The 25,853-nt window shown below is 42.8% G+C and overlaps 1 protein-coding gene across 1 annotated transcript in view; it reads left to right on the top strand.

Annotated features, from left to right (window-relative positions):
- LOC139715778 (uncharacterized) overlaps positions 1 to 25,529 on the top strand; it is a 29,334-nt gene extending 3,805 nt beyond the window's left edge. Inside the window, exons 2-8 of the mRNA XM_071627317.1 lie at positions 10,484 to 10,708; positions 16,978 to 17,136; positions 17,392 to 17,615; positions 17,916 to 18,452; positions 19,946 to 20,100; positions 20,663 to 20,876; positions 24,658 to 25,529. Of these exons, the coding sequence (XP_071483418.1) occupies positions 10,484 to 10,708; positions 16,978 to 17,136; positions 17,392 to 17,615; positions 17,916 to 18,452; positions 19,946 to 20,100; positions 20,663 to 20,876; positions 24,658 to 25,353 (2,210 nt within the window). The 3' untranslated portion in view covers positions 25,354 to 25,529. The remainder of the gene's footprint in view (positions 1 to 10,483; positions 10,709 to 16,977; positions 17,137 to 17,391; positions 17,616 to 17,915; positions 18,453 to 19,945; positions 20,101 to 20,662; positions 20,877 to 24,657) is intronic.
- Positions 25,530 to 25,853: the final 324 nt, after the last annotated feature.

Here is a 25,853-nt window from a genome sequence, read left to right as displayed (position 1 = left end):
AAAGCAGGGCCATCATTATGTTAACTGTTGCTATTATGAAGCCACGGCCCCCTGTCCTTAGCTTCGACAGCTGTGTCAACTGCGTTATGTGAAAGCGGCTTGACTCAAACACGAGTGACAAAGTGCAGAAAGTGCAAGAAAAATCCTCAGTCATCCGTGGACCTACTCGTAGGTCCATGGTCATCCAGCACCGTGTTCAAACGAACGGAAACATTAACTGGCATCAACTTATTTCAAGTCCCCATCGAGCTGCAGTTTCACACCGGAATCGCACTAATTTCTTGCCGCTGCTGGCGGGGTCTTGCGTTCGGATTAGTATGTACGGCGCGCGTTTCTGTAAGTAGGTGCTCAAACTGCAAACTGCTTAGTCACCTGAGTGATGGAATCACGCAAGGTTTATATCATAATCGTGTTTTTATTTCATGGATTGTCAGATAACAGAGGTAGCGGTGGAGGATTTGAGGAGAGAGTGGAGGTGGTGGGGGGGGGGGGGGTCGCCATGAATACGACCTGGAACCTTCCTCGTCTCATGGTGTACTTTATCAATAACACACCTGATGCGCTCCGGGCACAGCCGGCTGGTTTATATCCCTTCTTCATCCAGCGTATTTCCGTCACAACACCGCCGTACTAATGGTAATATCGGGAGGAGTTGTTTAACTGGTGACAGAGCACCTTAAACTTTCTGTTAAAGGAGCACAAGTATTGCTTTCATTCTTCTGTCTACACGTGTTTCTGTGACCCAAGTGCGATGATGCGACTTCTTGGATTGGAAAGGAGTTAGGAGATAAAAGTGTAACTAAAAAAGAAGGAAGAGAGGACTCTTTTTTACGGGGGAGGGGATCCTAATCCTTAATTCTGGTAGTGCCAGAGAAGATAGTTTGTACTTTTTCTTGATTTTTCAGCGGATGTCTGTGGCACGACTCGTGATTACGTTAGAAAAGCAAAATTTCATAAGGACAAGACTGTCAGATCATACGAAGAATGGAATCATGGTATAGGGGAAAAGATGAATGGACGAAGCATTTTCTAGCAACCTTTCAAAAAATTGCCAAGTTTTGAAAAGATACATAGGCCCTATAGGCTTAATTGCCTGATCGATGTATTGAAAGCAAGTTTCAACCTGAAGACGGGGATGAAAACATGTTAATGCTCTTCCGTGTTATCAAAACCATAAGCGGGCTGCGTTAATTGGTTTGTTATGGTCTGCGCAGAGAGCATGCTTAAATCTTTTCCGGCTTTAACTGTACTCAATCCAACGGAAGTAGTGGAATCAGGACGATATTATGACGGGACGAGGTTGGCTGTTACATCAGGTGTATGGCTGCAAAGGCCGAGATTTTCCATCGGAGCCTTGACAACACGTGCGGAATTCTGTCTGCTGTGTTCTGAAGCCCGAGTTCTGCGGTTGTTTTCTGATTTGCTTGGGTAGTTGTGGTCAGACAGACATCGGTGAACATTATTTTGACGTCAGTCGAAGTGGTGCAACATTATGTAACCCAACATGATGATGCGCTTTCACTTCTATCCTCTTGTTGTGACAATTTTATAAGTGAGAATCAGGAATACGCTTGTTTTTCTGCGACACACTTTACAATCAGAAATAGATGGCGACTGGCCGAGATTCCTGATGAAATTATCTAGACGCTTGTGTTTATCTCATTATTTCATCCTGCGATTTTTCCACGTAGGCAAGACCTGACGAGTGAGGCATGGTTAGTTATGAAATATATAAAACATTAGATCTCCAAAAATTGAAGGAGTGTGAGGGGTTGCAAAAACGGATGGATAAGGTTTCTAGTATCCGTTAAAGTTTAGCAAACAAGTTATCTCCATCCCTACGTTCCCGTTACCCAATTTGTTCGTTTTGTTTTCTGTGTTTAGCAAGAAGACGCCTACAATTTCGCGGAGTTGAAATCATATTTACGAGTTTGTACGGTGATGTCAGCCCCTGGGTCAGATAACACATTCTTAGCCCAAAATCCAATTAGCAGGGGCTTTCTCCTGTAATACCGGCAATCCATCTCGGGCTCCTATCGGGCCCTATCGGCGTAGATGAACTGAAACTCCGGCGCCAATCATCACGTCGAGCTGCCATGTAAACACCGATTGACACGGACCACAAAGACAGGACACCTCCAGAAAAGACTGAGAGAAAACGAGAAACAACAACAACAACAACAACAACAGCAACAACAACAACAAAACCAGCTGGAGAAGATGGTGGAATGGGGTGGATTTGCTATCATTTGTAGGAGATGAAAAAAAAGTTGCAGTTCAAGTTCAGTTCCGCTGAAATCAGTTACAGGGTTACTATTCTGGGAATAACGTTGTAGATGGCTCTGCATCTCGAGTGAGTTCTTGAAACTTTATTGAGTGGCGGAGCACTTTTCCATGTCAGTAGGACTGGAGTCTGAAGTGTTACCGAGTTGCTGTTCACAGTTGGTAGTGTTGAATCGATGAATTGAGAAATAGAGGGACTCTCCCCCCTGTGTGAATCGCGGTTTTGTTCTCCCCGTTGCACGCTTAAATCAGCCCTTTGTGTGGTGAAAGGCGTTTTATTGTCCAATTTCGGAAGTCTTCAAGATTAAGAGACTGACTGATTTACTTTTCTGTCTTCTTGGTCAGAATCTCTCTTTTGTCTCCATTGAAAATGGGAAGCTGTTATACCACGGTGGTCTCTTTGTTCCCCTCTGACTTCCTCATCAAAGGCATGAATTGATCCATTCACCTGGCCTTGTTCTCGACTGATCGCTACCAAAAAGGGAAGATTACTCATTGTGCCCCCTCTCCTTCGAAACAATATTTAGAATTCAGTTATAGATGACATCAAGTACTGTTCTCGGGACAACGAGCCCCAGGTTGCGGCGTTTTTAGGTTGCACCAGTTTACTCCAGCCAGTTCGATTTGAAGAAAAAGTCAGAAAAAACCCCCAAACAAACCACCATTTGTAGCAGAGATCATAGAAGTGTGTTTAGACTGATAGAGTATGACTTTACATGTGGCATCCAAAATATCTCTCTACAGCACAGTTTTGTATTTCTGTGAGTGATCTCCTCGAGAGTTATACGTCTGTCTTTTCCCCTCAGGTAAATTTGCTACTTCTATATCCTGAGTCTCCCACGTGGAATTCGGCCATGGTGTGAACATCTCACAAGAGGTGGGCGTCGTTGAAAAGATGCTCAAAACAAATTTTACTTTGATGTTACGCTGGAAGTGATATAGGCTATAAAATCAACAAATCCCATATTGTCACTGTAACCCTGTAAACCTCTCCCTCGTCTAAATCTTGACTGATTATGGTGACGTCGAAAAGAAACAAATATGTACGAGGAAGTCTTACATGAGTCGGATGAGCATAAAAGTGGCATCTTTGCGTTCTATTTGACAACGTTGGCTGTAATACACCTGAAATAAAGGAGTCATGCTTTCATGGTCCTGGGTCGTATATCTTCTCCACTCAGCCGACTTATAATCCGCTGCCCAGCTAGACTGCGCGGATTATGCCAGGATTATTGCGCAAAACGTGAGGACTATTACCTGGCCAGACCGCCTCTGCGGGACTCCCTGGAAGTTTAGGTGTGGCAGACTGACGGTTCTCGATGAGACATTAATAACGGTTGAGCCCATCATTAACACATTGCTTTGAAACATCCCCTTTGAACTGAGGCAAGGAGAGCAGATATAGAAAGGGAGGGGCGGCGGGCACAAAGGCTTATAGCAAGCTTACAAAATAACATTATCGACACTGTCTTCTTGGCAGGATGCGTTATTAGCCGGATCGCAAAGCAAGGAGAGAGCAACAGGACACTCCTCTCCTATTAATAATCCCTTTGTACGGATCGAAATCCTCATGACCCCCAAAGCTGTGATCATTGTCGTCGAGAGTTGCGTCACACCTCAACATTGCCCTTTAACATGGTGCCAGGATGTTGCAAAGCATTACTTTCACTGACGAATCAGTTTCTTAAACTACATATATGTTCACCTTGTGACGCAAGCTCAGGGCTCATCCTTGAGAATAATCAGGAGTCGTATTGCTTATGAGAAAACAAATACAAACATTGATCCACTAGGATAATATCTGTAACCAGATTGCCTTCAGAAAAAAAAAGAAAAATACAGGAAGGGAAATCATTATTAAAGATTTATAAAAACGTGTCACTCGATAACAAGCACAATTTGTTTGAGACACCGAATCAGGAATCGACTATAGAGAACTCTCGATGAATAAAGTCAAAGGGTAACTATCGACAAGGGATACATATTATCCTTTTACGCCACCTGCACACTACTTTCGTTGATCTGCTCAAGATGGAAACGGGTAGGTGGTGGAAAGGGTACTTCCCACATAGAACAGTTTCCCCAGACGGATGTCACGTATATGAAATGTCTTTTCCATCTTACCTAGCTACATCTAACGGGCTCAACAGAACATTTTATTTGTGTTATCAGACCGGTGAGCTCTTTAACATTGCATTTTCGACGAGGATTTTTTCGCGCGTGTTGTGTGTGTGCGCTCATGTGTGTGTGTGTGTGTGTGTGTTCATTGATCGATTCTTTTGTCTCTCATCACTTGTCACTTCCGCTGAACGCTATCACTTGAGCGATTTCAAGAAAGCAAGACTGGTTTACGGCTCTATTGTCGGAACGCATTCGGAGAAAAAAAAAAATTTTCCAAATGTTTGACTTTACCATTTTTTTTTCGACATTCGCGTCCTTTGCAAGTCGTTCACGTGCTCAATAAACTCAGCCCTTTACTTGTATATGACAAGTGAACTGAACGCAGACCTATTCACACAAATCCAATGTTCTCTTCATAGTGATGTGAGGCTAAAAAGTGACATGATAATACTTAGAAGTTCGTGAGTTAATCTAAGTAAATAAGACGAAATACTTTCAGAAAATACTTTCAAATTTCACGAAATACTTTCAAGTTTCAGAGGCTCAATAAAGGGTTTGTAATGTATGCCAACTTCCCTACACTTTTCAATGGTAATACAAAGCAGCAGTAGATAGGACAGTGTTTTCTTTAGTTACAAGAAGTTGGCCCCACACACACATCCTCACACGCTCAAAGAACTTTCTCTGATTGTGTGTCTGAAGGGATTTCTATAGGTCCCATTTGTAACGATTCCTTCACAGATCAACGTGACGTTTCAAGGAGGAATTTCTTGCGATATGCTTCCAATGTCATAGGATTATTGGAGAAGGACTCGGACTAGATACCCAATTAGTCAACTACAAAGGAAATAAAAAAGCAAGGAAGGGAGACAGATATAAGGAGTATAGGAGAGGAGGAGGGATAAAAAGAATGTTAGTATACAGATAGGGTGTAAAGTATCGCAACGCTATTGCCCTTGCATAAAAACATTTCCTCTCTCCTTCACTGGCGTGGTACAATGTAGATGGCATATGGAAGAGTCAGTGGGGCTTCAAGTTTAAGCGAAAATATTTCATGTAGTAACGGCGTAACCATCGATATAAGAGGGTCATTGATTATTTGGTCAATGTCCAAGTTTACCGTCCGTACAGGCCTGGACTCTACCTGAAATGGTGCTTTGCCTGTTGAAGGACACATGTATCAGATAGATCGAGAACGATTATATGTCAGTGAGGGGATGGATGAATCGATCTATTGTCATCTGGGGTCGATATCTGAAACGACAAGGAAGATAAGTTGTTAGGTTTGTTGGCATTGTTCTGATAAATTGTGGTCGCATAGATAGCGAGCGAGAGAGACGATTAAACCAACCGTTTCATGGCTAATTTGTGTAACGGTTATGTGGAAGAGAGATGAATTGGGAAGAATTTTGCCACTGAGTTACTTACAAAATGCTTTCACTGTTTAAGGTTGTATACATCCGAAGGAATCAAAGAAGATATAGCCGACAACCCATGCTTTGCACCACACTCATTCCACGTAAGAGCGTTTTGCGGTGAAAGATCACCAGAGATTAGTGCCCTGGCTATAATGGAGAGATATCATGATATATATCTATGTACGATCACGCACTGATCTCTGATTTCAGCAAATTGTGTCCGTGAAAAAAAAAAGTATAATGTGGGACGACGCTTTAGAATGAGAGGTGTTGAAGGCGACGGATTTGATTTCTTCGACGGTAGCGCAAAACCCCAATGAACAAGTTACGGGTAGAAAATCACTGCAGAAAAGTCGGCTTACCTATAGTAAGATAAGAGTAAGAGGATTTTGATCATTCGCTCTAACTTTCTATGTTATGTACAATGTAGACTTTTCCCTTTCTTGAACGCGTAATCTTTCGAGCCAAAAGTGATTAACTTCTTGTTGTAGTCTCTCAAATTGGAAATTACCCTGGAATTCGATACCTTCATTTTCGGTTCTTTTTAAAAGTGCTAATGATTGGGGGAAAAAATACGATAATCTATGCTACTATACATGAAAGCGGCCTGTACAGGTGTTTGAAACATCAAAGCGGTGATCAGGACACCATTATGAGTAGTAATGCCTTCACACAACACATTGTCGGGGTCTAGAATGGATAGTATTCCACAGAGAATAACTATTCATGCATTGGTTCTTATCCGTGCTGGCACACTTTATCATTAATTTGCAGATTGGGTTTCCCGTGAATGTCTTCGGATTACACCAATCCAGTAAGAGGTAATTCAAGAGTGTCCTGTTGGTTTGTTTTGTATAGTTTCGTTCTACTTTATGATCGTGTTCGTTTTCACAAACATCTATACAAAATCTTCATGTGTAAAATAACGATATTTACAATCAATGATGACATGATAACTCTTGATAACCTTTCATGGGGCGCTCCCTTCGGCTGTCCACTACTAGTTACTCCTCCTCCGTCAATTCAAGTGCAGTATTTCTCACCAATGTCCTAACGATGATCAATTATCTTGTTTAATTAGTTGAATCGCATAATTATCATTCATGAAAATACACAGCTAAACAAAGATTCGCATGAGACCGCGGATACCTATTGCGTAACTATTCGGATGCTATAGTTGCTTTTTTACCGCACTTCTTTCAACGCATTCGGATTTCCCGTCTCTGCACGAGCCTCCGCGTAGATGATCGGATGTGATGCTTAGAGACAGGCTCGTTGCCAATGGACATACATCAAAAGAAGAGCAACAACAACAACATCAACAAAAATTCTCTGAATACACGGTGGTTTGCGATTCATTTCATGCCTTTATTTTGCAGTAAGAGAAATAACAGTAAATGATACTTCTTCGTGAAATTATTGGGCTTTAGGATAAAGTCTGATTCTTCGCCAACATCGTTTCTGAGCAATATCCATTTGTTTTGACTGTGCTCTCTCTGCAGCCACTTTCCCCAAGACTTTTCATCGCGCTTGATGCTGAGTAAATGCAAATTTTGTCTGTTGCTGTCAGTAAGATAGAGATCTTGTGTTTGTTCATGGCTGACTCCACCAATTTATCCACGTTGCAGCCTCACCTGTTTTTCCCCCTTTGGGACGCCAGCCTTGGCCTTGACTAAGAAAATATTTGGCGGCTTTTCACTCAAGAAGCTTTAAGAGCATCATTTGCCCGAGGGTATCAAGCAACATCCATGGTGTCATATGATTCCAGACGACAAGCGAAGTAAACAGTGAAATGAAGCTCTAGTTGGCGCGCACTTCAGAAGAATCCAAACATTGACCTGTTGATGACAAACTTTTATCCAAGACTGCGGGAATAGTTTAGTTTTCTTTATTTGTCTCTCTTTTTATTTCGTATAGGAATGTATCCCCCAGAGCAATTCGGAAGGGTAATATCACGCAGAGCGCATATCCAGAGCGAAAGTGAAGCGTGTCATCTATTTCTTCTGACCTTGACTTTTCGTTAATGCACTTGAGAAAGTAGTGTGATGCGAACCCATCTGCAGAGATTCTAGGGGGTGCAAAGATGGATAAAAATGGACCAAGGGCAATCAGATGAAAGGTGGCTTGTTTTTAGAAAGTTTGGCAGGCTGGGGAGGAGATGATAGAAACTGAAGAACACCAACATCTTGCCAATCCTTATGTGATATGTGAGTAGACTGACGACTCAGTGTCAAGAAGACCTCGACACGAACAGCTCAACAACAGTAAAGAATATAACCCAGGCTCCGATTTGCCGAGTGCTCATGACAATGAATGTTATTCGAAGATTTCTAGCGAAAAAAAAAAGAAGTGGGACAAGAAAAACCGTAATGAAAGGATTGCGAGAAATGTTATGAAGATATCAAGTTGTTTGTGTCGAAAGGGGATTTTTTTAAAGCTTCATGGTGAGTTTGGGATGACCATGTTGGACTCGTCAGTCGCATGTTTATGTACTGGCGTGTGGTGACATGTAAATAACGCACGGAATCTCAATGACTCGTTAAAATTAGGTGAATCCTAAACTCTGCATGACCTAGACAACCGAACTCGCCCCCGATTTTTTGGTTGGACACATGCTGCTATACCATAATATCACGGAGACAGGAAAAAACTCGATATATCCCCAAATTATCCCGCCTACCCCACCACGAGAGGTATTTACGGAGAGACTCCAGCCCGGCAACTCAGTTGGTATCATTCCTCTAAAGCGTTTGTGGTTTACTGAAATTGTAACAGCGTGATGCTCCGGAGTTCAAACAAATGACAACATCAGACTACTAGTGTAGGTTGATATCTTCTCCAGATTCCCCCCCCCCCCCCCCCATCCCGTTTGATGTCTTTAAACCCAGCCTGGTTTCGAATTTGGAGTTCACTTTTTGCATGGTTTGATTGTACCTCCCGTATACAAATCCTCAATATAGGTCCGCTTATATATACCCATCATCACTGCATCGAAGAGGAACTCTATTTCCGTGGTGGGTTTTTTTTTTGCGATTTTTAAAAGAATTTATGCTGTATTGTGTATTCATACACACAAATAATTCATGACACAGTGTCTTTTTTTTTTAAATTTAATATCTGAATCTCCTGCGGAGTGTGGAAAGTCCTTTCTGATTAGATTTAGATCAATGGTCATTAAAGTAACATGTATTTAATGATCGTGTCAGTGGTTTCAACGAAAACGACAGATGTTCTGTTACTCAGCTGATTGTGCCTCCACGTGTCTTTCAACGTTATCTGCATGCACACAGACTTCTCAAACCACAGAGAATGGTAACCAGATCCAAAATGAGTTCATGGAATCCTTGAAAGGCAACATACGGCATGACTGTATCTGCGTATAATATTAAATCCACACTCACAAACTTACATTAACTTTATCTGATGAGAAAGTCGCTGTTTTTCTTCACTTTTGGGGAAAAAGGGGGACTCTGATGCCTGAAATACGTATTCAAAGCTTATGGAATACTTAACACTTTGCAAGAAAGAAATAAGTTATAAGTTAGACTAAATGAATTGCACAAATTGGAAAGTTTTGATCTTACCCACACGTTTCGGACACACACTATTCTGATATTAAGTTTTCATTACAGGGCGAAATTTTAGAATTAATAGGTTTGCGAAAGCGCGCCTTAACCTGCAAAGTGCAAAGGCAGACACCATTTTTCGGAAGGGAACATTTAAAACATTCCTTCCTGTCTCCTGATGAGGAAAATCCATTAGTTTTTTTGAATCAACAGTCTGTTTTATCCCACTCCCGGGTCTCCGATGGTCCCTGCCGACGAGCCTACGGAATCGTCCGCAGCGAGCTACAGGCCCTGACACCCCAGGCAGTGGCGTCGTTGGGACTCCTTTGGCCTTGAACGAACAATAGCGTTGCAGGGAGAGTGGAAATTGCAGTTTGCAAATTTAGAATTATTTGCCTGCGGCCAGATATGTTAAATTGAGCATTGATTTCGTTCGTTGCAAAAGCAGTCAGAAAAAAGTACATCGAAGGGTTCCTAACGTTTGAGCGAATAGTTTCATGCCGCACTTTCCTTCTTAAGTAGCGCCTAGCATTTTTGGACCTGCTGCTATCATAATGAAGGTGTTATGAGAAGGCAGGCGTGCTGAATAAAGAGAGGGGTGCCCGGGGCATACTCGTAGTAATCACCCGTCTTTCTCCAGCCACAAAATATATTGGCGACCTATGTCTAGTAATGAGAGCCGAACAAAACCAGAGAATAAAGTGCATTTGTAACGAGAGAGGAGCACTTTCAGAGTTAATGGTGAAGTAGGCAATAATGTAGCAAAAAACCGGATTTCATCTATCTCGTTGGAAGAATTGATTTAGAAGCGCAGAAATTCGACAGTTGACATCTCCATCCAAGATTGTTCATGGAGTCAGAGAAGGATCTCATGTCTGAAGCAAACATAAAGTTAAACGATGACAACAGTGTGTGCCTTCAAAAATATCTATCATTATTTTGTCCGTTTCTCTTTCTTTTGTTCTCTGTGCTACCATATTTCTTCACCACGTCATTTTCCATCTCTCTGAAACCTCCTCCCTCGTCACCATGGGAATCATCTTCTCATCCACTGGCTCATTGTCCCATTCTCTTCTCCTCGTCTTGTCACCACAGGCAATGCCTTCAAGTCGGCATATCACACGCTGAGCAGGACGTGCAACATAGTAGACTGCTGCTCCGGCGTGCGATCATGCAACCAGTTCGTCTTTCCCTGCATCCGATGCTGTTCCTATGGCAACCGACCAGTGTTCTACAATTACGACGGCACGGAAACGGTTCAACCGCTCGTAGACTACTTCAAGCCGACAAACAAAGTGGCCAAGGCAAATCTCGTCAAAGGTGGGTAAAGATCCTTTTGCATTTCAGCCAGTGGGCAATACGAAGAAATGACTCACTTATGGATGATTTTCACTAAAGACTTGCAAACGAACAGACACACACACACACACACGCGCGCGCGCGCGCGCACCCATACACATAATTTAGAATGAGTATGGTCGTCAGTGTGGTGGTCATTTTAGAAATGGATTCGAAATGAGTGAATTTGGCCACATTGCAGTTACCATAGTAATGACTCAAATACAGCTGATCTGCACGGCTGCTGCCATGGAAACTGTAATAAGTTCAACTTGCAAGAGTTGAAAATAGCTTTATGAAATGGCGCCTAGAAGTGATATTTATACAAACGATTCGTTGACACTATGCTACATTGCGTTTCACGTTTATATACATAATATAGGCCAATATTTGTATATTCAATTGTTCTCGCTAATAATAACAGGAGAAGATTGATACAAGACAAGCCGTATTGAAATATTGAATACCTATCTCATTGCACACATTAGCACCACGGTTCATCCTAATGATCTGTTATCGTCATACCAACGAGGCGTAGAAGGTTTATGCGATCTTAACCTATTAGGTACATTCTATTATCATATACACATTGTTTCCTACATGTATCGCTTCAAAACTCTGAGCGTGCCATGCTGCATCCCGAAACAGCGCCTTTCTAGACGGCTTGCAACATGACTAAGTGGATTTTGTCAATGAGACCTCAATCCTCAATACATATCCCGCCCCAGCTTCACAAGCTGCTAGTCATGTGTGTGTAAAGTGACGAAGGTCAGCTTTCCACCTCTGTGATGGGGCAGGGTAACCACTAGATCAGCCAAGATGGGACCCATTGCCAGAGCATTGAATCGAATCCAAACAGACTGTTTTCGCCTCCTCTTCGTTATTGAGTGGAAGTCTCAGAGGCACATGGAACGAAGGCAAATATGAAAATGGAATGCAGATTTTTTTTTTCTCTCTCTCTTTTTCGGTCAAAGGGGACTTGCAGAGATGTGAAGAAAGGCTTCAGGCAAGTAGAGCAATGGATGACTGGTGTTCCTGACAACGTCTTAAGTGGAGTTGACATTTCAAGGAAGAATTATGAAAATAGATATGGATGCATTGCAGAAAAGGAACTCAGTCGGCGGAAATCTAAAACGATAGGGTTGGGAATTCAGCTTTTTTTTTCTGCAGACAACGTCTGCAGGACACATTTTAGTGCCACTGGAGCCATTCGTACTCATACGTGCTCGCTCTCCTTGCCGCTGTTCACAATTGTCCAGTCTCAAAAATGCACATTGTCAAAGGCCTCTCATGTGTCGTGTGGATAAACAACGAGGGATAGGCTCGCGGAAAGGAGCCCCTTTTGCCGGGAAGTATGGTAGCCTTACCGAGCAAATAAAAAAGCGCAATGATAAAAACATTACCGGTAGCCATACTTCCAGCCAACAGGATATACCCTATCAAGTGTTTGTTCTATTGAGCAGGAAGACAAATTAAATTACATGGACGCATGTCCAATGCTCTGCCTCGTCCTCATAATTGTATATGGAGTGGCAACACTCTACATTATCCACATGCAGGCTTTAATAACGAGAAATTGGAAGCGGAAGAGTAATTATGAACACAAGAAGTGGAGTTGGGAGGGGCTATTACCTCCCATATACAGTAACGAATTGGAATAATGCGCTAATTATTCCCGGGGAATGGCGGGTCTATTCACGAATCGTTTATGGAAATCAGTGCTTGAAGTGAACCACTGAGGCTCTCCCACAATTCCAGAAGTACTTTTACCTCTGTTGTTACATGACATGCAATTTCCATTAGTCGTTTTTGGCCTCTTAAGTTATATGCTCGTCATACGTCCTCAGGCAATAGGCGTAACTGTCTGCAGTTTGCTGTGAACACTTTTACAGTGGCTGAGGTTATCCATTTTTCTCTTATCATGATAATCTAACAACAATTGATTTGGCATCGTATGATACACGAATCACGGGAGAAAAGAGCAATGAAAAGATATTATTCATTTTGTTTTACTAGGCGTATGACTTGACTGGTCCAGACGTTGCGCAGGCTTACGTCACCGGAAACAACAAACAACAGAAAAAAAGAGAAATACCGATATCGTCTTGTCCGTGTTAGTGGTGGTCGCTCGCGTGCAACGAATCACATTCCCTTCCAAGTTTCTCCCATTCTTTCATACAGAGCGTGACTGGAGGAGTCAAATTCACGAATATTTCTCCTCCTCCAGCCCCCACCCCACCCCAATACTGGTTTCCTGGCGGGCCAGGAAGCCCAGTTTCATCTGACCTTGACTCGATTTTCCACAGAAGACACAAATAGGAGAATTCTCCAAGGGCAGAAGAGCCGACATATTGTTCAGATGGAGATCAAGGACAGACTTTTTCTCATGTTAAACATCATCGTTATGAGTTTCATCTCTCCAATGCCGATTCTGCATTTTTATGAATTCTATTAAGTGTGTCGGAGGTACCTGAAATGAAGTTTGAACGATTCAGCATGGTTTATAGCAAACTTATTCTGACAAGGAAACGTAGAACAGGGAAGGAAAGTGTGTTTGTTTAGCCATAACCAAAGAAACAGAGCATCTTATGAGTCAACATTGTTGGGATGTACCAACCAGATACAGATGTCGGGCCAGATAGTTACTATTTCGCTCCACTTGCAAACTTTTTTGCATCGAAACGCTTAACAGATACGATACAAACGGCGAACAGATGAGCCTTAATTCTGTGAGCATCTTTTTTTGTTAACTCTGATCCACGTAAGATGATCCACACAAAGATGTTGCTCATTGAGCGGGAACTGATCAATATGTGGTCATGCCAAGCTCAGGACCCCCGCGAAGATATCCTCGTTCTGAACAAATATCGAATCAAATGAAAGTGGTTCCAAAGCTGTGTATCTGCCCTTCTGTCTCTCTCACTCTCTGTTCTTTGTGATGGGAATTCTTCTAGGAGCGGCGTATATGACAGCCAGTTGACATTTCGACATATTTCCTCTGCCCTCGAGTTCAAGGGGTCCAATAAGCTGATACACGTGGGTACACATGAAAAACCTGGAATAGACCAAACAACGGAGAAAATACGAAACGGCTGCAGAGATATTGAAGCCAACATACTTCTTCATCATCTTGAGGTCCCCCCTACATACAAAACAACGTCAACCAAACTTACTAGTCCTTAATTGAAAACTGTTACGAGCCAAGCCCATGTTTTAGGAGCTACTTCAGGTGTTGCACATCAACAAACGGACTGGTAATGGCTTGTACATATTCTATCCAGCGCGTCATTCCAGAATAGTCGCGAACATTGAAATTTGAAGGACGAATTAAATTGCTTATTAACGTCGGGCGCGGGAGCGCTTTTCCAGGGTACACGAGAGGCGCTGTTTCTCAGAAAACTGGATGCACAAAGTGCTTTGAACTTTGGAGAGGAATATTTGAGGAACTCTCCTCATAAGGTAGATCCCTGAGGACCACGCTGACTTGTAAGAAAAAAGCTTCTCTCCCCGTGCTTCTCACTACATAATTTAAATGGTGAACGAAAGCCTTGTAGTACGCATAATATTTACATCCGTGCGTGGATTTGTAGAAAAAAAAGTAGCAAACTTGGAGTCGTTCGTAAATTCTTAGAACTGGATCTGGAATACAGCCAGCATTGTTCATTGAGTATTTCTCCTTGAAATTTGTGTAGTTACCATATTTAACGACTTGCCGAAGATCTTTTCATTGTAGGGGCAGGTGCGGGGTTTTGGCTTTAATGCATTGGTCTTTACCCTGTTACCTGTTGTCTTGTCTTCCAGCACCATTACTTTTCTCTGTTGTGTATCTATACGTGTAGCTTGTTGATTTTGCTATCCAATTTAAATCTGTCGCTGCAGCTTACAATTACTAGTACACTGTGCATAAAATATCAGTGATATTTTGCGAGTACAGTCCCTTAGACGGTTCTCGTGATCTCGCAGGATAGAGCACTACATTTATGATGATTTAGAACAAATGAAAATGCCCCCATCTCGACTGTTAGCTACCAATAACGACAATAAAGAATAATTCTCCTGGAGGTTTTAGTCCTTTTCTCTTTTTAAATTCTTAGATAAGGAGAAAGAAAAAGGACGTGCAGTAGTAACACAATTTAAGTCACAGCGCGACGAAATCATAGTGCACCATAGACGTACAGGACGTGTCAATGATTCCTCCCCCACAGTACATCCTCGTTTTTTAGTCCCTGTCTTGATTTATGATGCGTGATCGTCAAAATCTCCTTCAGACCTTAAGTGGAGTAACTCTTCTCCTTCACTTCAGAAAATGGGCGCAAAAACAATACTCCGAAGCTCTTTAGAAGTAAATAAACAAAAACGGATCCCCACTCCTTCGCTGAGGCACCGTGACCGGATTCGTCGTAAATTTTGCGAATTGGCCATTTTCCCCCCTCGTCACGAAGACAGTGAATGAAAGTCACATGGTCTGCATGATTTCATCATTTGATTTTGCCGTAACATGCTATAAGTAGTCATGTATGTCGGTGATGATATGAAAAGGGTTCTATGCCCCATGATTGGTCAGTTCCGATCTCGCATAGATTTATGTCATCCATTAAAGGGAGCTTGTAGCAACCGCGTAATCACCTGATTTGTGCTATTACTTGTGAACTGGGCGCTAGACATTTCAAGTACATCTAGTCACCTTTCTAGGTTGAAAGAAACAACGCCAGTGTCCTGCTATCTACCTTTACACAGGTAAAGCATGATATCTTTATGGAATAATATGCAGCGTCCGACGGAGCTCTACTCTGGCTCGTCCATGTGTGACACATGATAATAACTAACTGTGCACTTCAAAGATCAAGTTCATCACTTCGACACACCACCATAGAATGCGTAATCTTCACCGTACATACACATGGTATGAAATATATTCATCTGTCCGGCAAATTCGAAAAAAGAACTTGAATCTGAGATCCTTAAATTACAGCGTGGACAATCACGCGAGGAAACATCCAATGTTCCAGTGATTCTAGCCTCGAGAAGCACGTGTCTCTATCATGCTCCCGCCATGATCGGTACTCGACCCGTCGACTATCCCCATCACCTCCCGTACGACACTGACATCCTCCGCAGTAAATCATCCTATAAGGGCTCTCCCATACAATGTATCATCCGCTCTGATCTATTGTCCTGCTTTTTTTTTCTCCACCACCTACTTACCTTCGGAACGCAAAACGGTGACATAGATTTTAGGACCTAGGCGACGCAGGGCAGTAAAGATATGCTGCAATCTTTGGAATAGATTAATTCAAATATCTTGAACACTCCCTTTGTTTGGTTAATGGAAATTTTTGTTAAAAAGAGCACAATGAAAGCTTTTAACTTGAAATGAAGCATCATCCTGCTAACTATAACTGATGTGAGAAAAAAAAATCATCTGTATCCAAGATTTTAAAAGGTACTTATTTGCCATACGATTTTGGGGTATTAGCATGAGCATCTCAATAATCTAATCATAAATTAGTCGATGCCCAATGTGTATATATTCCCCATCTTCAGACGATTCGGTCTATGTAATTGTGCTACTATCAGTAAACGCACCTCTTTGGTTAGCTGAATATGCGGAATTTCATATTACCAAGGTTGACAACCATACTTGAAAAGATTATGTAACCCTTTCTGTCACCTACTCTGAAGTCAGTAGAATAATTACTGACGTACTAATTGGGCGCTTGTGCGCAAACATCTTACGCCAAGTCCTCGCCGCCCGAAGTGTCCCTGGCACACTAGGAGTGGCCACAGCACACCAGGAGTGGCCGTTCCAGTTTTGACTTCTGTGCGTGATCTGTTTCTGGAAGGTCTCCTCAACCGATGAAATCGATCATGTACATGGGGCTACCAATAAAAATGCCGCATTCAGCGGGATACGTTACTCGGAGCGACTTAAGTTACCCCTCCTTGCAAGTCGATTAAATCGGATAATGTCGAAACTGCCTTCGGAAGAAGGCCATCATGAGACAATGTAAATACGTTCAAGAACACCTCATTGCATTTAACAAGACTCCAATGACAAAAACCGAAAGTTTTTCTTTTCCTTTAATCTAGCCACATGAATGTAAAGTTGTGTTTACTGTTTCAAAAAGGACACCAATTCTCTACGCAAAGTTGTTGGGTTTTTTTTTTGGTGCTAATTCTCAGAAGGCTTTTAACCGCATTCATATAAGTGATTTTGATGTTTCTTTTCCCATATAATTTCTGGCTCTCAGGAATGTCGCTCCCGAAGGAGAGATTAAGAATAGGACTAACAGCGGTGGAACAAATCTGTGAGTTGGTCAGGTACGCCTACGACAACGATCTCAGACTACGTGCCGTCGGGTCAGGAGCATCGTGGTCGAAGCTAACCAATGTCCGTGATATTCTGATTGGTAAGCCACACATTCCATGATAAAAAGAGGTCTTTTCTTAGAAATTGTTGGTGGATTTTTAGGGTCATGTGTTTTCTTTATAGTCGTGTTGGTTTGTTCGTAGGAATGATGTCGTGGTAAACGCTGATTCCCTAGATATAAATGCAACTCACACTACAAGAAAATTACTCTTGGGGAAAAGAAAAAACGAAGTTGAAAGGGAGTGAGTTGTAGAGCTCGCCTATTCTTAACGTGAATTGCCGTTTGCTTCACCAGATATGACAAACCTCACCAAGATAGTTCGGGCAACGCCGCAGATCAGTGACAACACCGTCTACCACATCGAGGTCCAGGCTGGAAAGATCTTACACGACTTCGTGCGCGAGATCGACACCAAGTACGGCATGAGTCTGCCATGTATGGGCAACTACGCTGGGCAGACCATCGCAGGTATCATCAGTACTTCTACACATGGCACCGGCCAGGACTATCCGACCATGGTAAGCTGCAATCTTGGTTGTCACTGATGTCGATCGAAAACTAGTATTTTGAGATATCGTAAAGCTTAGTCTCATTGATTTTTGTGGTAAAAAGTGATATGTTGCAGTAATAAGTATTGCATCTCGTCTCTCGACGTTCATTATTCTAACTACGATATTCTCCTTTTGAATGCAATGCGACTTTCTGACAGAGTCGATGATTGAGGCAAAAGACAAAATATCTGAAAGAACAAAATGAAGAGTAACTCTTAATCCATATATTCATGCTTGAATTATTCTGATTTTAATTTTCGACTGCAGTCTAATTTCGTCGTCGAGGTTCACATGGTTGTTGCACGGGGCATTCAGATCAGAGTGAGATCACCAAGAGCGGGCGAAAAGGAAGAGGACTTCGAATCCGTTCGGCGCCGAATCGAGGCCGCCAGGTTTGGCGACGCCCCGCTCCAAATAATTAGCACCGAGGTCTTCCGAGCAGTTGCCGTCGGTTTTGGCTCCCTGGGTGTCATCTACTCCGTCACACTCGAGTGCATTCCTGTGTTCAACATCGCAGAGACGCGGCATTATATCGACATCCAGTGGCCGGAGAAAGCCGAAAACTTTCGAATACCCGACGAGCTTCGAGTACTTTCTGAGGGACACGGCAAATTCTTCTCATTTTTCGTCAACCCCTTTCCCAGGGGCGAATCGGATAGCAATGGAAACAGAACGTTGAAAGCTGTGTACCTATCGGGAGAAAAGACTCTAGAAACGGGAACATGCCAGTGTAATATGTGTATGGACATGCAGTGCTTTACGTGCTCGGGGTGCAGAGGTCAAAGCGCATGCCAAGTAGTTCAGGTGAGTAGATCAAGTCAATAAACACTTAAACCTCAACAATTTATAGCGTTTTGAAAGATCCCATAAAAATGGAATATGGAGTGTTTATGTGAGTGGCATTTAGTCGTTGACTCCTCAGCTTTCTATTAATAGAGGAAGATGATCCCACAGACGGTTGAAAACACATCAGCAAGTTGTCTGCTGGATTGTAGTTTGAAGATTAGATTGAGTTTTATATTGGAGAGATACATCTTTACCGTTCAATGTATCCACATTTTACTGTGGCATTGACCGACTTTGGGGTCAAATTTATTACATGGAATTTGTTACCAAAACTGACATAACGCTGAAACACAGTCGAACAGTATCTTGATGTGTAGGCAGAGTGTAATGAATCCCCAAAATGCTGATGCAAGACCACTGAACTGAACTGTTTCGGTCATCGTGGATCCACAGTTGAATTACGGTTTTCTCTGCATGAACACTTTTGGTTCTCTTATGCACCGTAACCATGACCATAGAATCTGTCATTTTCATACACTTTGATTTGGCTCTGTTACTCTACTGATCATCGCATGGTATGCAACACACCCGTCTCACGAGTAAGAATAACATGGGCACGGAAATATGGTTGACCCTCATCAAATAAACTAGTTTACTGGAATGATTGTGGATGATTTATAGAACAGTATAACATAACGAAAGCACACGTGGCCACTCGGTAAACGTAAACCCAAATTATTCCGTCGCTACGAAGTCTCATGAAAGCTGCTTTTGTAAACTTACACCGATCCGACTGAAACACAAGGCTGCCTGTGTTTGTGTAAAATCTGCTGTAAGAAAACACTCTGGAAAACCCCTGCGGTGCCGAGTGTGACCAGAACCCTCAAGTTTGTCTCACAAACTCAGGCGTAACAAGCCAAATCTGGCTATTTTCTCAAGTAAAGTCTTGTCAGGTGAGAAGGTGCCAAACCGAGCCCGCTTCGGGCCATTTGTTCTGATGGTGTATTATTATGCTGTCCGTGTTGCGAGTAAAGTGCAGAGAGGAAGGCAGAAAAGAGAAACGGGAAGAAATGCCTGTTTCTTGGCTGTATTCGGCGGTGGCAAGTCGGCGGTCTCGTTGTTGCTTTTACGTGACACGACTTAAGAGACCGAGAAAAGTGCCCCGCCGACACCGCACTTCTCGCCAATCCGCGGCCATCTTGAAAGGTGAAAAGGTCAACAATAAGGGCGGGGAAATTCGCCTTCGGTGATAATTAAACAAAAAATATAATAATAAGCAAGGCGGATGATAGGAAAATTACTGGGATATTTGTTCATATCTCTCACGTTACCTCATGAAAGTTATACCATTACTAATGGATGGAATGATGGAAAATGGAATTCTACCAAACTGATACATGTTCATTGCGTTATCTTTTAAGCACGTGTCTTTGTGTAATAGACCAAATAATGAACTCACATTAATTCAGTACTTTTCTTGTGTTTGTGACTTTCTATATTTTGCATCGTAGACGGATTGTGCGGCGAGCTGTCTCCAGATGTTAGCACGATTCCTTCCCTGCAGTCTGGCGTGCTTTGCTGATTGTGGACTCGAACAATTCGCCAGGGGAAATATCTATGTCCAAAGATGGTACAATGTGCTCACATTCACCAACGGGAATATACAGTACGTGTAGTTCAGTGTGCCAACGTTCGCCATGTTGTGTTCACCTTTTATTTGAGATATACACTTTCCCAATCTGTGTAGATTTTAGTGCCTGGGTTTCAGGATGTGAAGTTTTTATGCGATGTCCAGTTCTGAATAAAAACAAAATAGATCTGTGGGACAATGACATTGTGTTCTTGAATGGTAAAGAAAATGCCGGCAGCCGTCTAGTATAAGTTGTTAACTCCAGGGTGACAATTTTGAATTTAACGACAAGTCTCTGTTTTTGAGCAGCCCACAAGTAGGGAATGGGAATGAAATTGCATCCTTAACTGAGCAAATCATTTTTGCTTTATAAAATGTTTAAGGGGGAATGCGGTATTTAAAAGAAAACAACAATTTGATTCATGTTTCACAATTTAGAAAATTAATGGCTTTAGATTAGATTCAGAGGTTAGGTTTAAATGAATATCCGTCGTCGTTCGGCAGGATAAAGTGTAGTTGGATCACTCGTAGAAGTGAATCATGGTATAACCACAGACATTAAATAGCATGTACCTTTCCCCTGTTTTGATATTTGCAGCGTGAAAACGGCGGAGTACTGCGTCCCTCTCACACTCCTAGACGACGCTCTTCGGGACATTCTAAAGATCATGCAGCAGTATGGCGAACTCTTCGGCTCGTACACACTCCTCCCCGTCTACGTGCGCATGGTGAAGGGAGACGACCTGTACCTCAGTCCCGCAAACCGACACAACTCCGACGGGTCCACGTCAGACCGATTTTGCTTCATTGAGGTAAGGAATCGCTGAGCCCAAGTGTGGAATTATGTTACTTATTCATCATTTCCCCTATAATGTCAAACGACTCTGAGCATGCGAACGTCGTTCCGTTCAAAACTTGGTCATCACATAAGGCTTAATCGGAGAGCTAACCGGACACTTGGGCCGTCGACGTATTACAGACTATGCTAGAAGGACCGTGATAGCGTTACAAAGAGTTCATGTAGAAATGTGTATGGCTGAAGGGCTGTCGCTGCAGTAAATTTAGTCATGGTTAGTCACTATTATAGGAAGTTCTTTATGCATCGAGACCCTGGAATGAGCTAGTTTAGATCAAGACGGCTAGCCTCAGAGACCTACTCCTGTTTGATTTGTCCCGAGAAAGGGGTTCAAGGAAATGAGATCGAAACTGCACAAAACGGATGGCCATTTGGTGCCTTGTCATATGTTCACTTAAACCAAAGTACCACGACCTCTTTATCAATCTCCGTAATGCGTGGGTAAAGTGACCAAGACTTTCTGGCAAATACAAGGGCAAGAAGACAATAGAGGGAGAAAGCAAAGCAATGAATTTCGTCCTGGTGATAGAGAAATAAAAGGAGAGAAAGTAGAGGGGGGATGGTTGGCGGGGATAGAGGTTGTGGAGTGGAGGGGAAGTATGTTTCTTGCTTGTACAGCGCAAGAATATCACAAACATTTACCGCTGGAAAAACTGGATAAAGTCGTCTCAATTATGAACAGCCGACGGCTAAATATATTCGTGACGATTCGCTAGAAAAACGCGGTGAGCTCCAGCGCGGCTAGCGCGGGCCCGCGGGCGAATCAACCCGCACCAACATTCGAAACAGATTTGCGCGAGGTATTTCGTGCTTTTCAACTCACCTTGTGTTTGTTGTTGTCTCTTTTTAGCTGTTAGGCTGTGAGAAATTCTTTGTATTTTTTACTCGTTTCCGCTATAAATATCTTTTTTTTAAACTTTCTGGAAGAGAGCGGCTGCAATCTCCCGGATTGTTCAGAATCTATCAAGAGCAGTCAACGAAATTTGATGTTATGTCAAGCGTTTCTAGCGCTTACAGACCGAGACAGGTTTAAATAAGAAGACATTTAAAGTATATTTGCACTCAAACAAGTTCAGGTTCTGATAAGGTAAAAGGGGATGAAAATGCAATCATATGTGTCTACATTCACTGAGAGTATCCCCCTACCTCTCATTATATACATATATATTACTTTTTTTTTCTTCATGCGTACGGGAAGGTTTGGGTCCAATTAAACCTGTGATGATACTTTATGGAATGCTCTCTTTCTTCAGTGCACTTCCCTTAGGATTTTCCCTCTCCCATGTTTGAGGTAGTACCTAATCGAAGAAAAATAGCGATACCAGCAAAATAGCAGACAAATAAGAAGTAGGAGAGTATATAGGTCATTGAAAATGACAATGAACCAACATACAATAATGGAATAACACTTATATCACATCTAGGTGTATAGTAAACCTATTTCAGACAAATATGAGGTACGTTTCAAATTCCTTTCTGGCCCAACCTTGACTTCATGGGCACAGGAAAATTTCATTTTAGAAATCAGCTGGTATAAAAAAAAAAACACACAAACAAAGCAGTGTTAAGAGCCGCTGTACCTGAATCTCAAGAGAACTTGTTATTGTTCATTTGTATGGCGCATACTTTTAAACCATTGATTTACAACTTTATATTCTAAGTCGTTTCGTTTTCGTCTAAGAAACTGATTTATAGCTCGTGAAAACGAAGTGCTGTTTTGTGCAGGGACGCGCAGGGCTCGGTAACACCTGTAGCTAGTAGGCAATAGATGACTGCCACTCTGTGAGAGCAGATGATTGGAAAGGAGAAGGGAGAGGGAGAGAGAGGAAGGGGGAGAGAGATGGAGAGGAGGAGACACGAGGGAAGGAAGAGGGTCGTAAAGAGAAGGAGGCCATGGCCAAGGCCAGCTGAACAAACCGTCATGTCTATCTGCACTCTCATTCTGGTGAAAAAGTGCATTGATATTTGAAATCTCTTTCGCGGCGCGGACTGCCTGCAACGTTCTATAGTGCGCCCCTTCTTGCTGACGGCTTTTGCTCCGCTCGCTCCATATGTGTACATAGTAGTAGTATTCGCACATTGCTGCGTGACGATAGCAAACTCACTTGCCGGCCACATCATAAGCGTCTCATCACAGCTAATTATTTGCAAACGGAACCCGCATCTCAACCGTGGTGGCTTCCGACGAGGTGGCCACGTTTACCGCGATAACAACTTGTTGGAGTCCGTCCAGGGGCTGAGGAATACTGAAAAAAAAAATGAAATACATGCGCTGATACGAACGGCTGCTCCTCATGTTAAAAGTCGGAAGGCGATAAGCGGGCGGGCTCTGCCGAGTATTAACTCATACAACCCAATCCAGCTGTTAGGTAATTTCTTGCATTTTAAAAATCCATCGGAGATGACTCGTATGTTCCTGCAAAAAGAAGCCCCAGATCTAGGATTAGGATGCCGGCTTCTAATGCCATCCAGATCATCAGTTTGGTGATGCCATGCAACATGCCTAAATTGCTGCTGGACACAAATTGAGAGAAAGAGAGAGAGAGAAAAAAAAAGGGGGGGGGGGTGAAGAAGGGGAGGGAGACAGCAAAATACCCCAACTCTTATCATTGTACTAAACGGTCAGGTGTACGTACAGTCCATTTGAAACTGATGTCAGTATCTTGTTTACTTGCTTGTACTTGTTTCTTTGTTTGTTTGTTATGACATGCTTGTCCAACACATTGCCAAGGAAGATTTGGGTCACGCTGCGATGCTATCTCTGCCAGAATTGATATTATGTACAGCAACATGTACAGAGAGAGATAATTCTGTTATCACGCGCAAAACATGTACCCCACTGACAAAACTTTCCAAAAAAGATCAGATGGGTTGGAGGTGGAAGTTTGAGGAATGCCTACAGATAAACACTTCGACCATTTTAACATCCCTAAACCGACCTATAAAAAAGTTGGCAGGGACACCGAAGGATATATTATGTACTTTATAAATGTCTCTCGAAAGGTTTGCCAACGTCAAGTGAGTCGAGATGTTATTTTTGGTTTTCCCTCTTCCCTGGTATCGCCATCCGCTGTGGACTCCTCAGTTTTCCACACAAGAGAAACATCAAATGAAACGCTAAGACACTTAGGAATGAGACAACGTACATACCGCAGGCGAACACCATTTAGGTATAGTCGCACGAGTGTATCGCCGTGTTGGTGTAGCAAAACTGAATACGGATGAATATACAAATGTAAACCGCAACTTATTTCAAACTTGTGATGGCATAATGCGTTGATGACGACAGGGATATGATGCGATATGCCTCTGCATGATCATCATTGCTCGAAGAGTCATCCATGGCTCAACAAACATCGACGAGGATAAATTGAATTATTGCCCAGGTCAATCCGCCGTCCTTAGAGACGAAATCTGACTCGGTGTCTCTTTTAGCGTACGCGTTCTGTGCGTGTACGGCAACCAATTAAGCAAAAGAGACACCATCCAAACACCCTTCTCACAACAATGAAATATGAACGAGCTCATGCATAAATAAAACGGATTTGTATATTTTGAATATGTTTTCGCAATATATCATTGATAGGCAGTTCATAATGACTGAGTTACCATGTGTACAATCCTGTTTACATATTTGTAGCAATGAAGAATATTAATAAGTGTATATTATTACGTTGATCTTTTTCATAAGTTCTAATCTCAGTTTTGTTTGTCATTTTTCATTTGTATTTGTGTAGGTTCCATTTCTTCCCGGAGCATATGGCATCGACGAATTTCACAAGAAGCTGGAAGACCACTTATACACTCACTACAGAGCTCGACCTCACTGGAGTAAGAACAACTTCCTCAACCACAAACGAGTGGAGCAGCTGTACCCCAATTTGGACAAGTGGAGGCAGGTTTACTTGCTCTTCAACCGAGACGGAACATTCGATAATGAGTTCACGAGGAAATGTGGATTTGAGGACTTTCACAACATGGAGAAAACGGGCTCGCAGGAGCGCGTTGGCAGCACGGAACATTGCTGTGCGTGCAAGCAGAAGAACGGTGCGCGGAATGTCAACGCGGAGTGCGAAACCACAGAAGCAAGCGCGTTGGATTCCAATGCCAACTCTATGAGTAGAACTAGGACGGTGGAGCGCGGGCTTGAGTGTGAGAGGACAGAAGCGGTGACGGAGCAGGGCTCCAGAAGTCATGTCGGTTCGTGCTCGCACGATAACACGCTGCGCTTCCTCGGGGGCAACCTGGGTGCAATAGTACAACAACCCACGCGAGAGCCAGCCCCCATCATGTTCGGCGAAAGAACTCTGCTGGCAGCTGACACGAGGGAGGTCGCAGGGTCCGCGGCGCGGCACGGGTGCGGTGCCGGGACGCAGCGGGACAGTGACACGTACCCCCACCCCTTGCCTGCAGTGAAATCTACATTGGTTTGAGAGAAAATACCCAGGAGGAAAGGACAGTGCTATTCTGCAGACTTCATGGACGCAATACTTTTTTTTCTAATGTATACTTGACATTGCGGTAAGAGTTGAATTCCAGAACAGATGCGCAATCGACCGGATTCAGAGTGGGATGCAAATAATTTGTCCAAGATGGGAGGAAGCGTTATGCAGGGAGCCAAATCAAGAAACATTGACACCGCCAGATCCCTTCCCGGGACCCTGAAACCTCAATATTCTTACATTGATGTGTTAATTGACACGTCATCAGTAACACGTATGAAAATAGTGTGTGCCTTTTCGAGCCCAAACTCCGAACTGCTCTCTCAGTGGCCTCGAGAGGACGCGGTCAAAATGTGCCTAGTCTTCCGCACCAGGAGTAGCATTATTATGATGAATCATGTCCTTGGGAGAAAATCATAATTGCTTCCCGATGCCTTAAAGAGATCTCTTATAATCGTAATGTACGAAACCCCGAAATACCAAGCATTGTG

The sequence above is a fragment of the Diadema antillarum genome, unplaced genomic scaffold (genome assembly GCF_040938485.1).
Source record: "Diadema antillarum isolate AM-2024a unplaced genomic scaffold, OU_Dant_1.0 scf00000055, whole genome shotgun sequence".
In the NCBI taxonomy this organism is placed as follows: domain Eukaryota; kingdom Metazoa; phylum Echinodermata; class Echinoidea; order Diadematoida; family Diadematidae; genus Diadema; species Diadema antillarum.
This window is presented reverse-complemented; position numbering and strand designations above follow the sequence as displayed.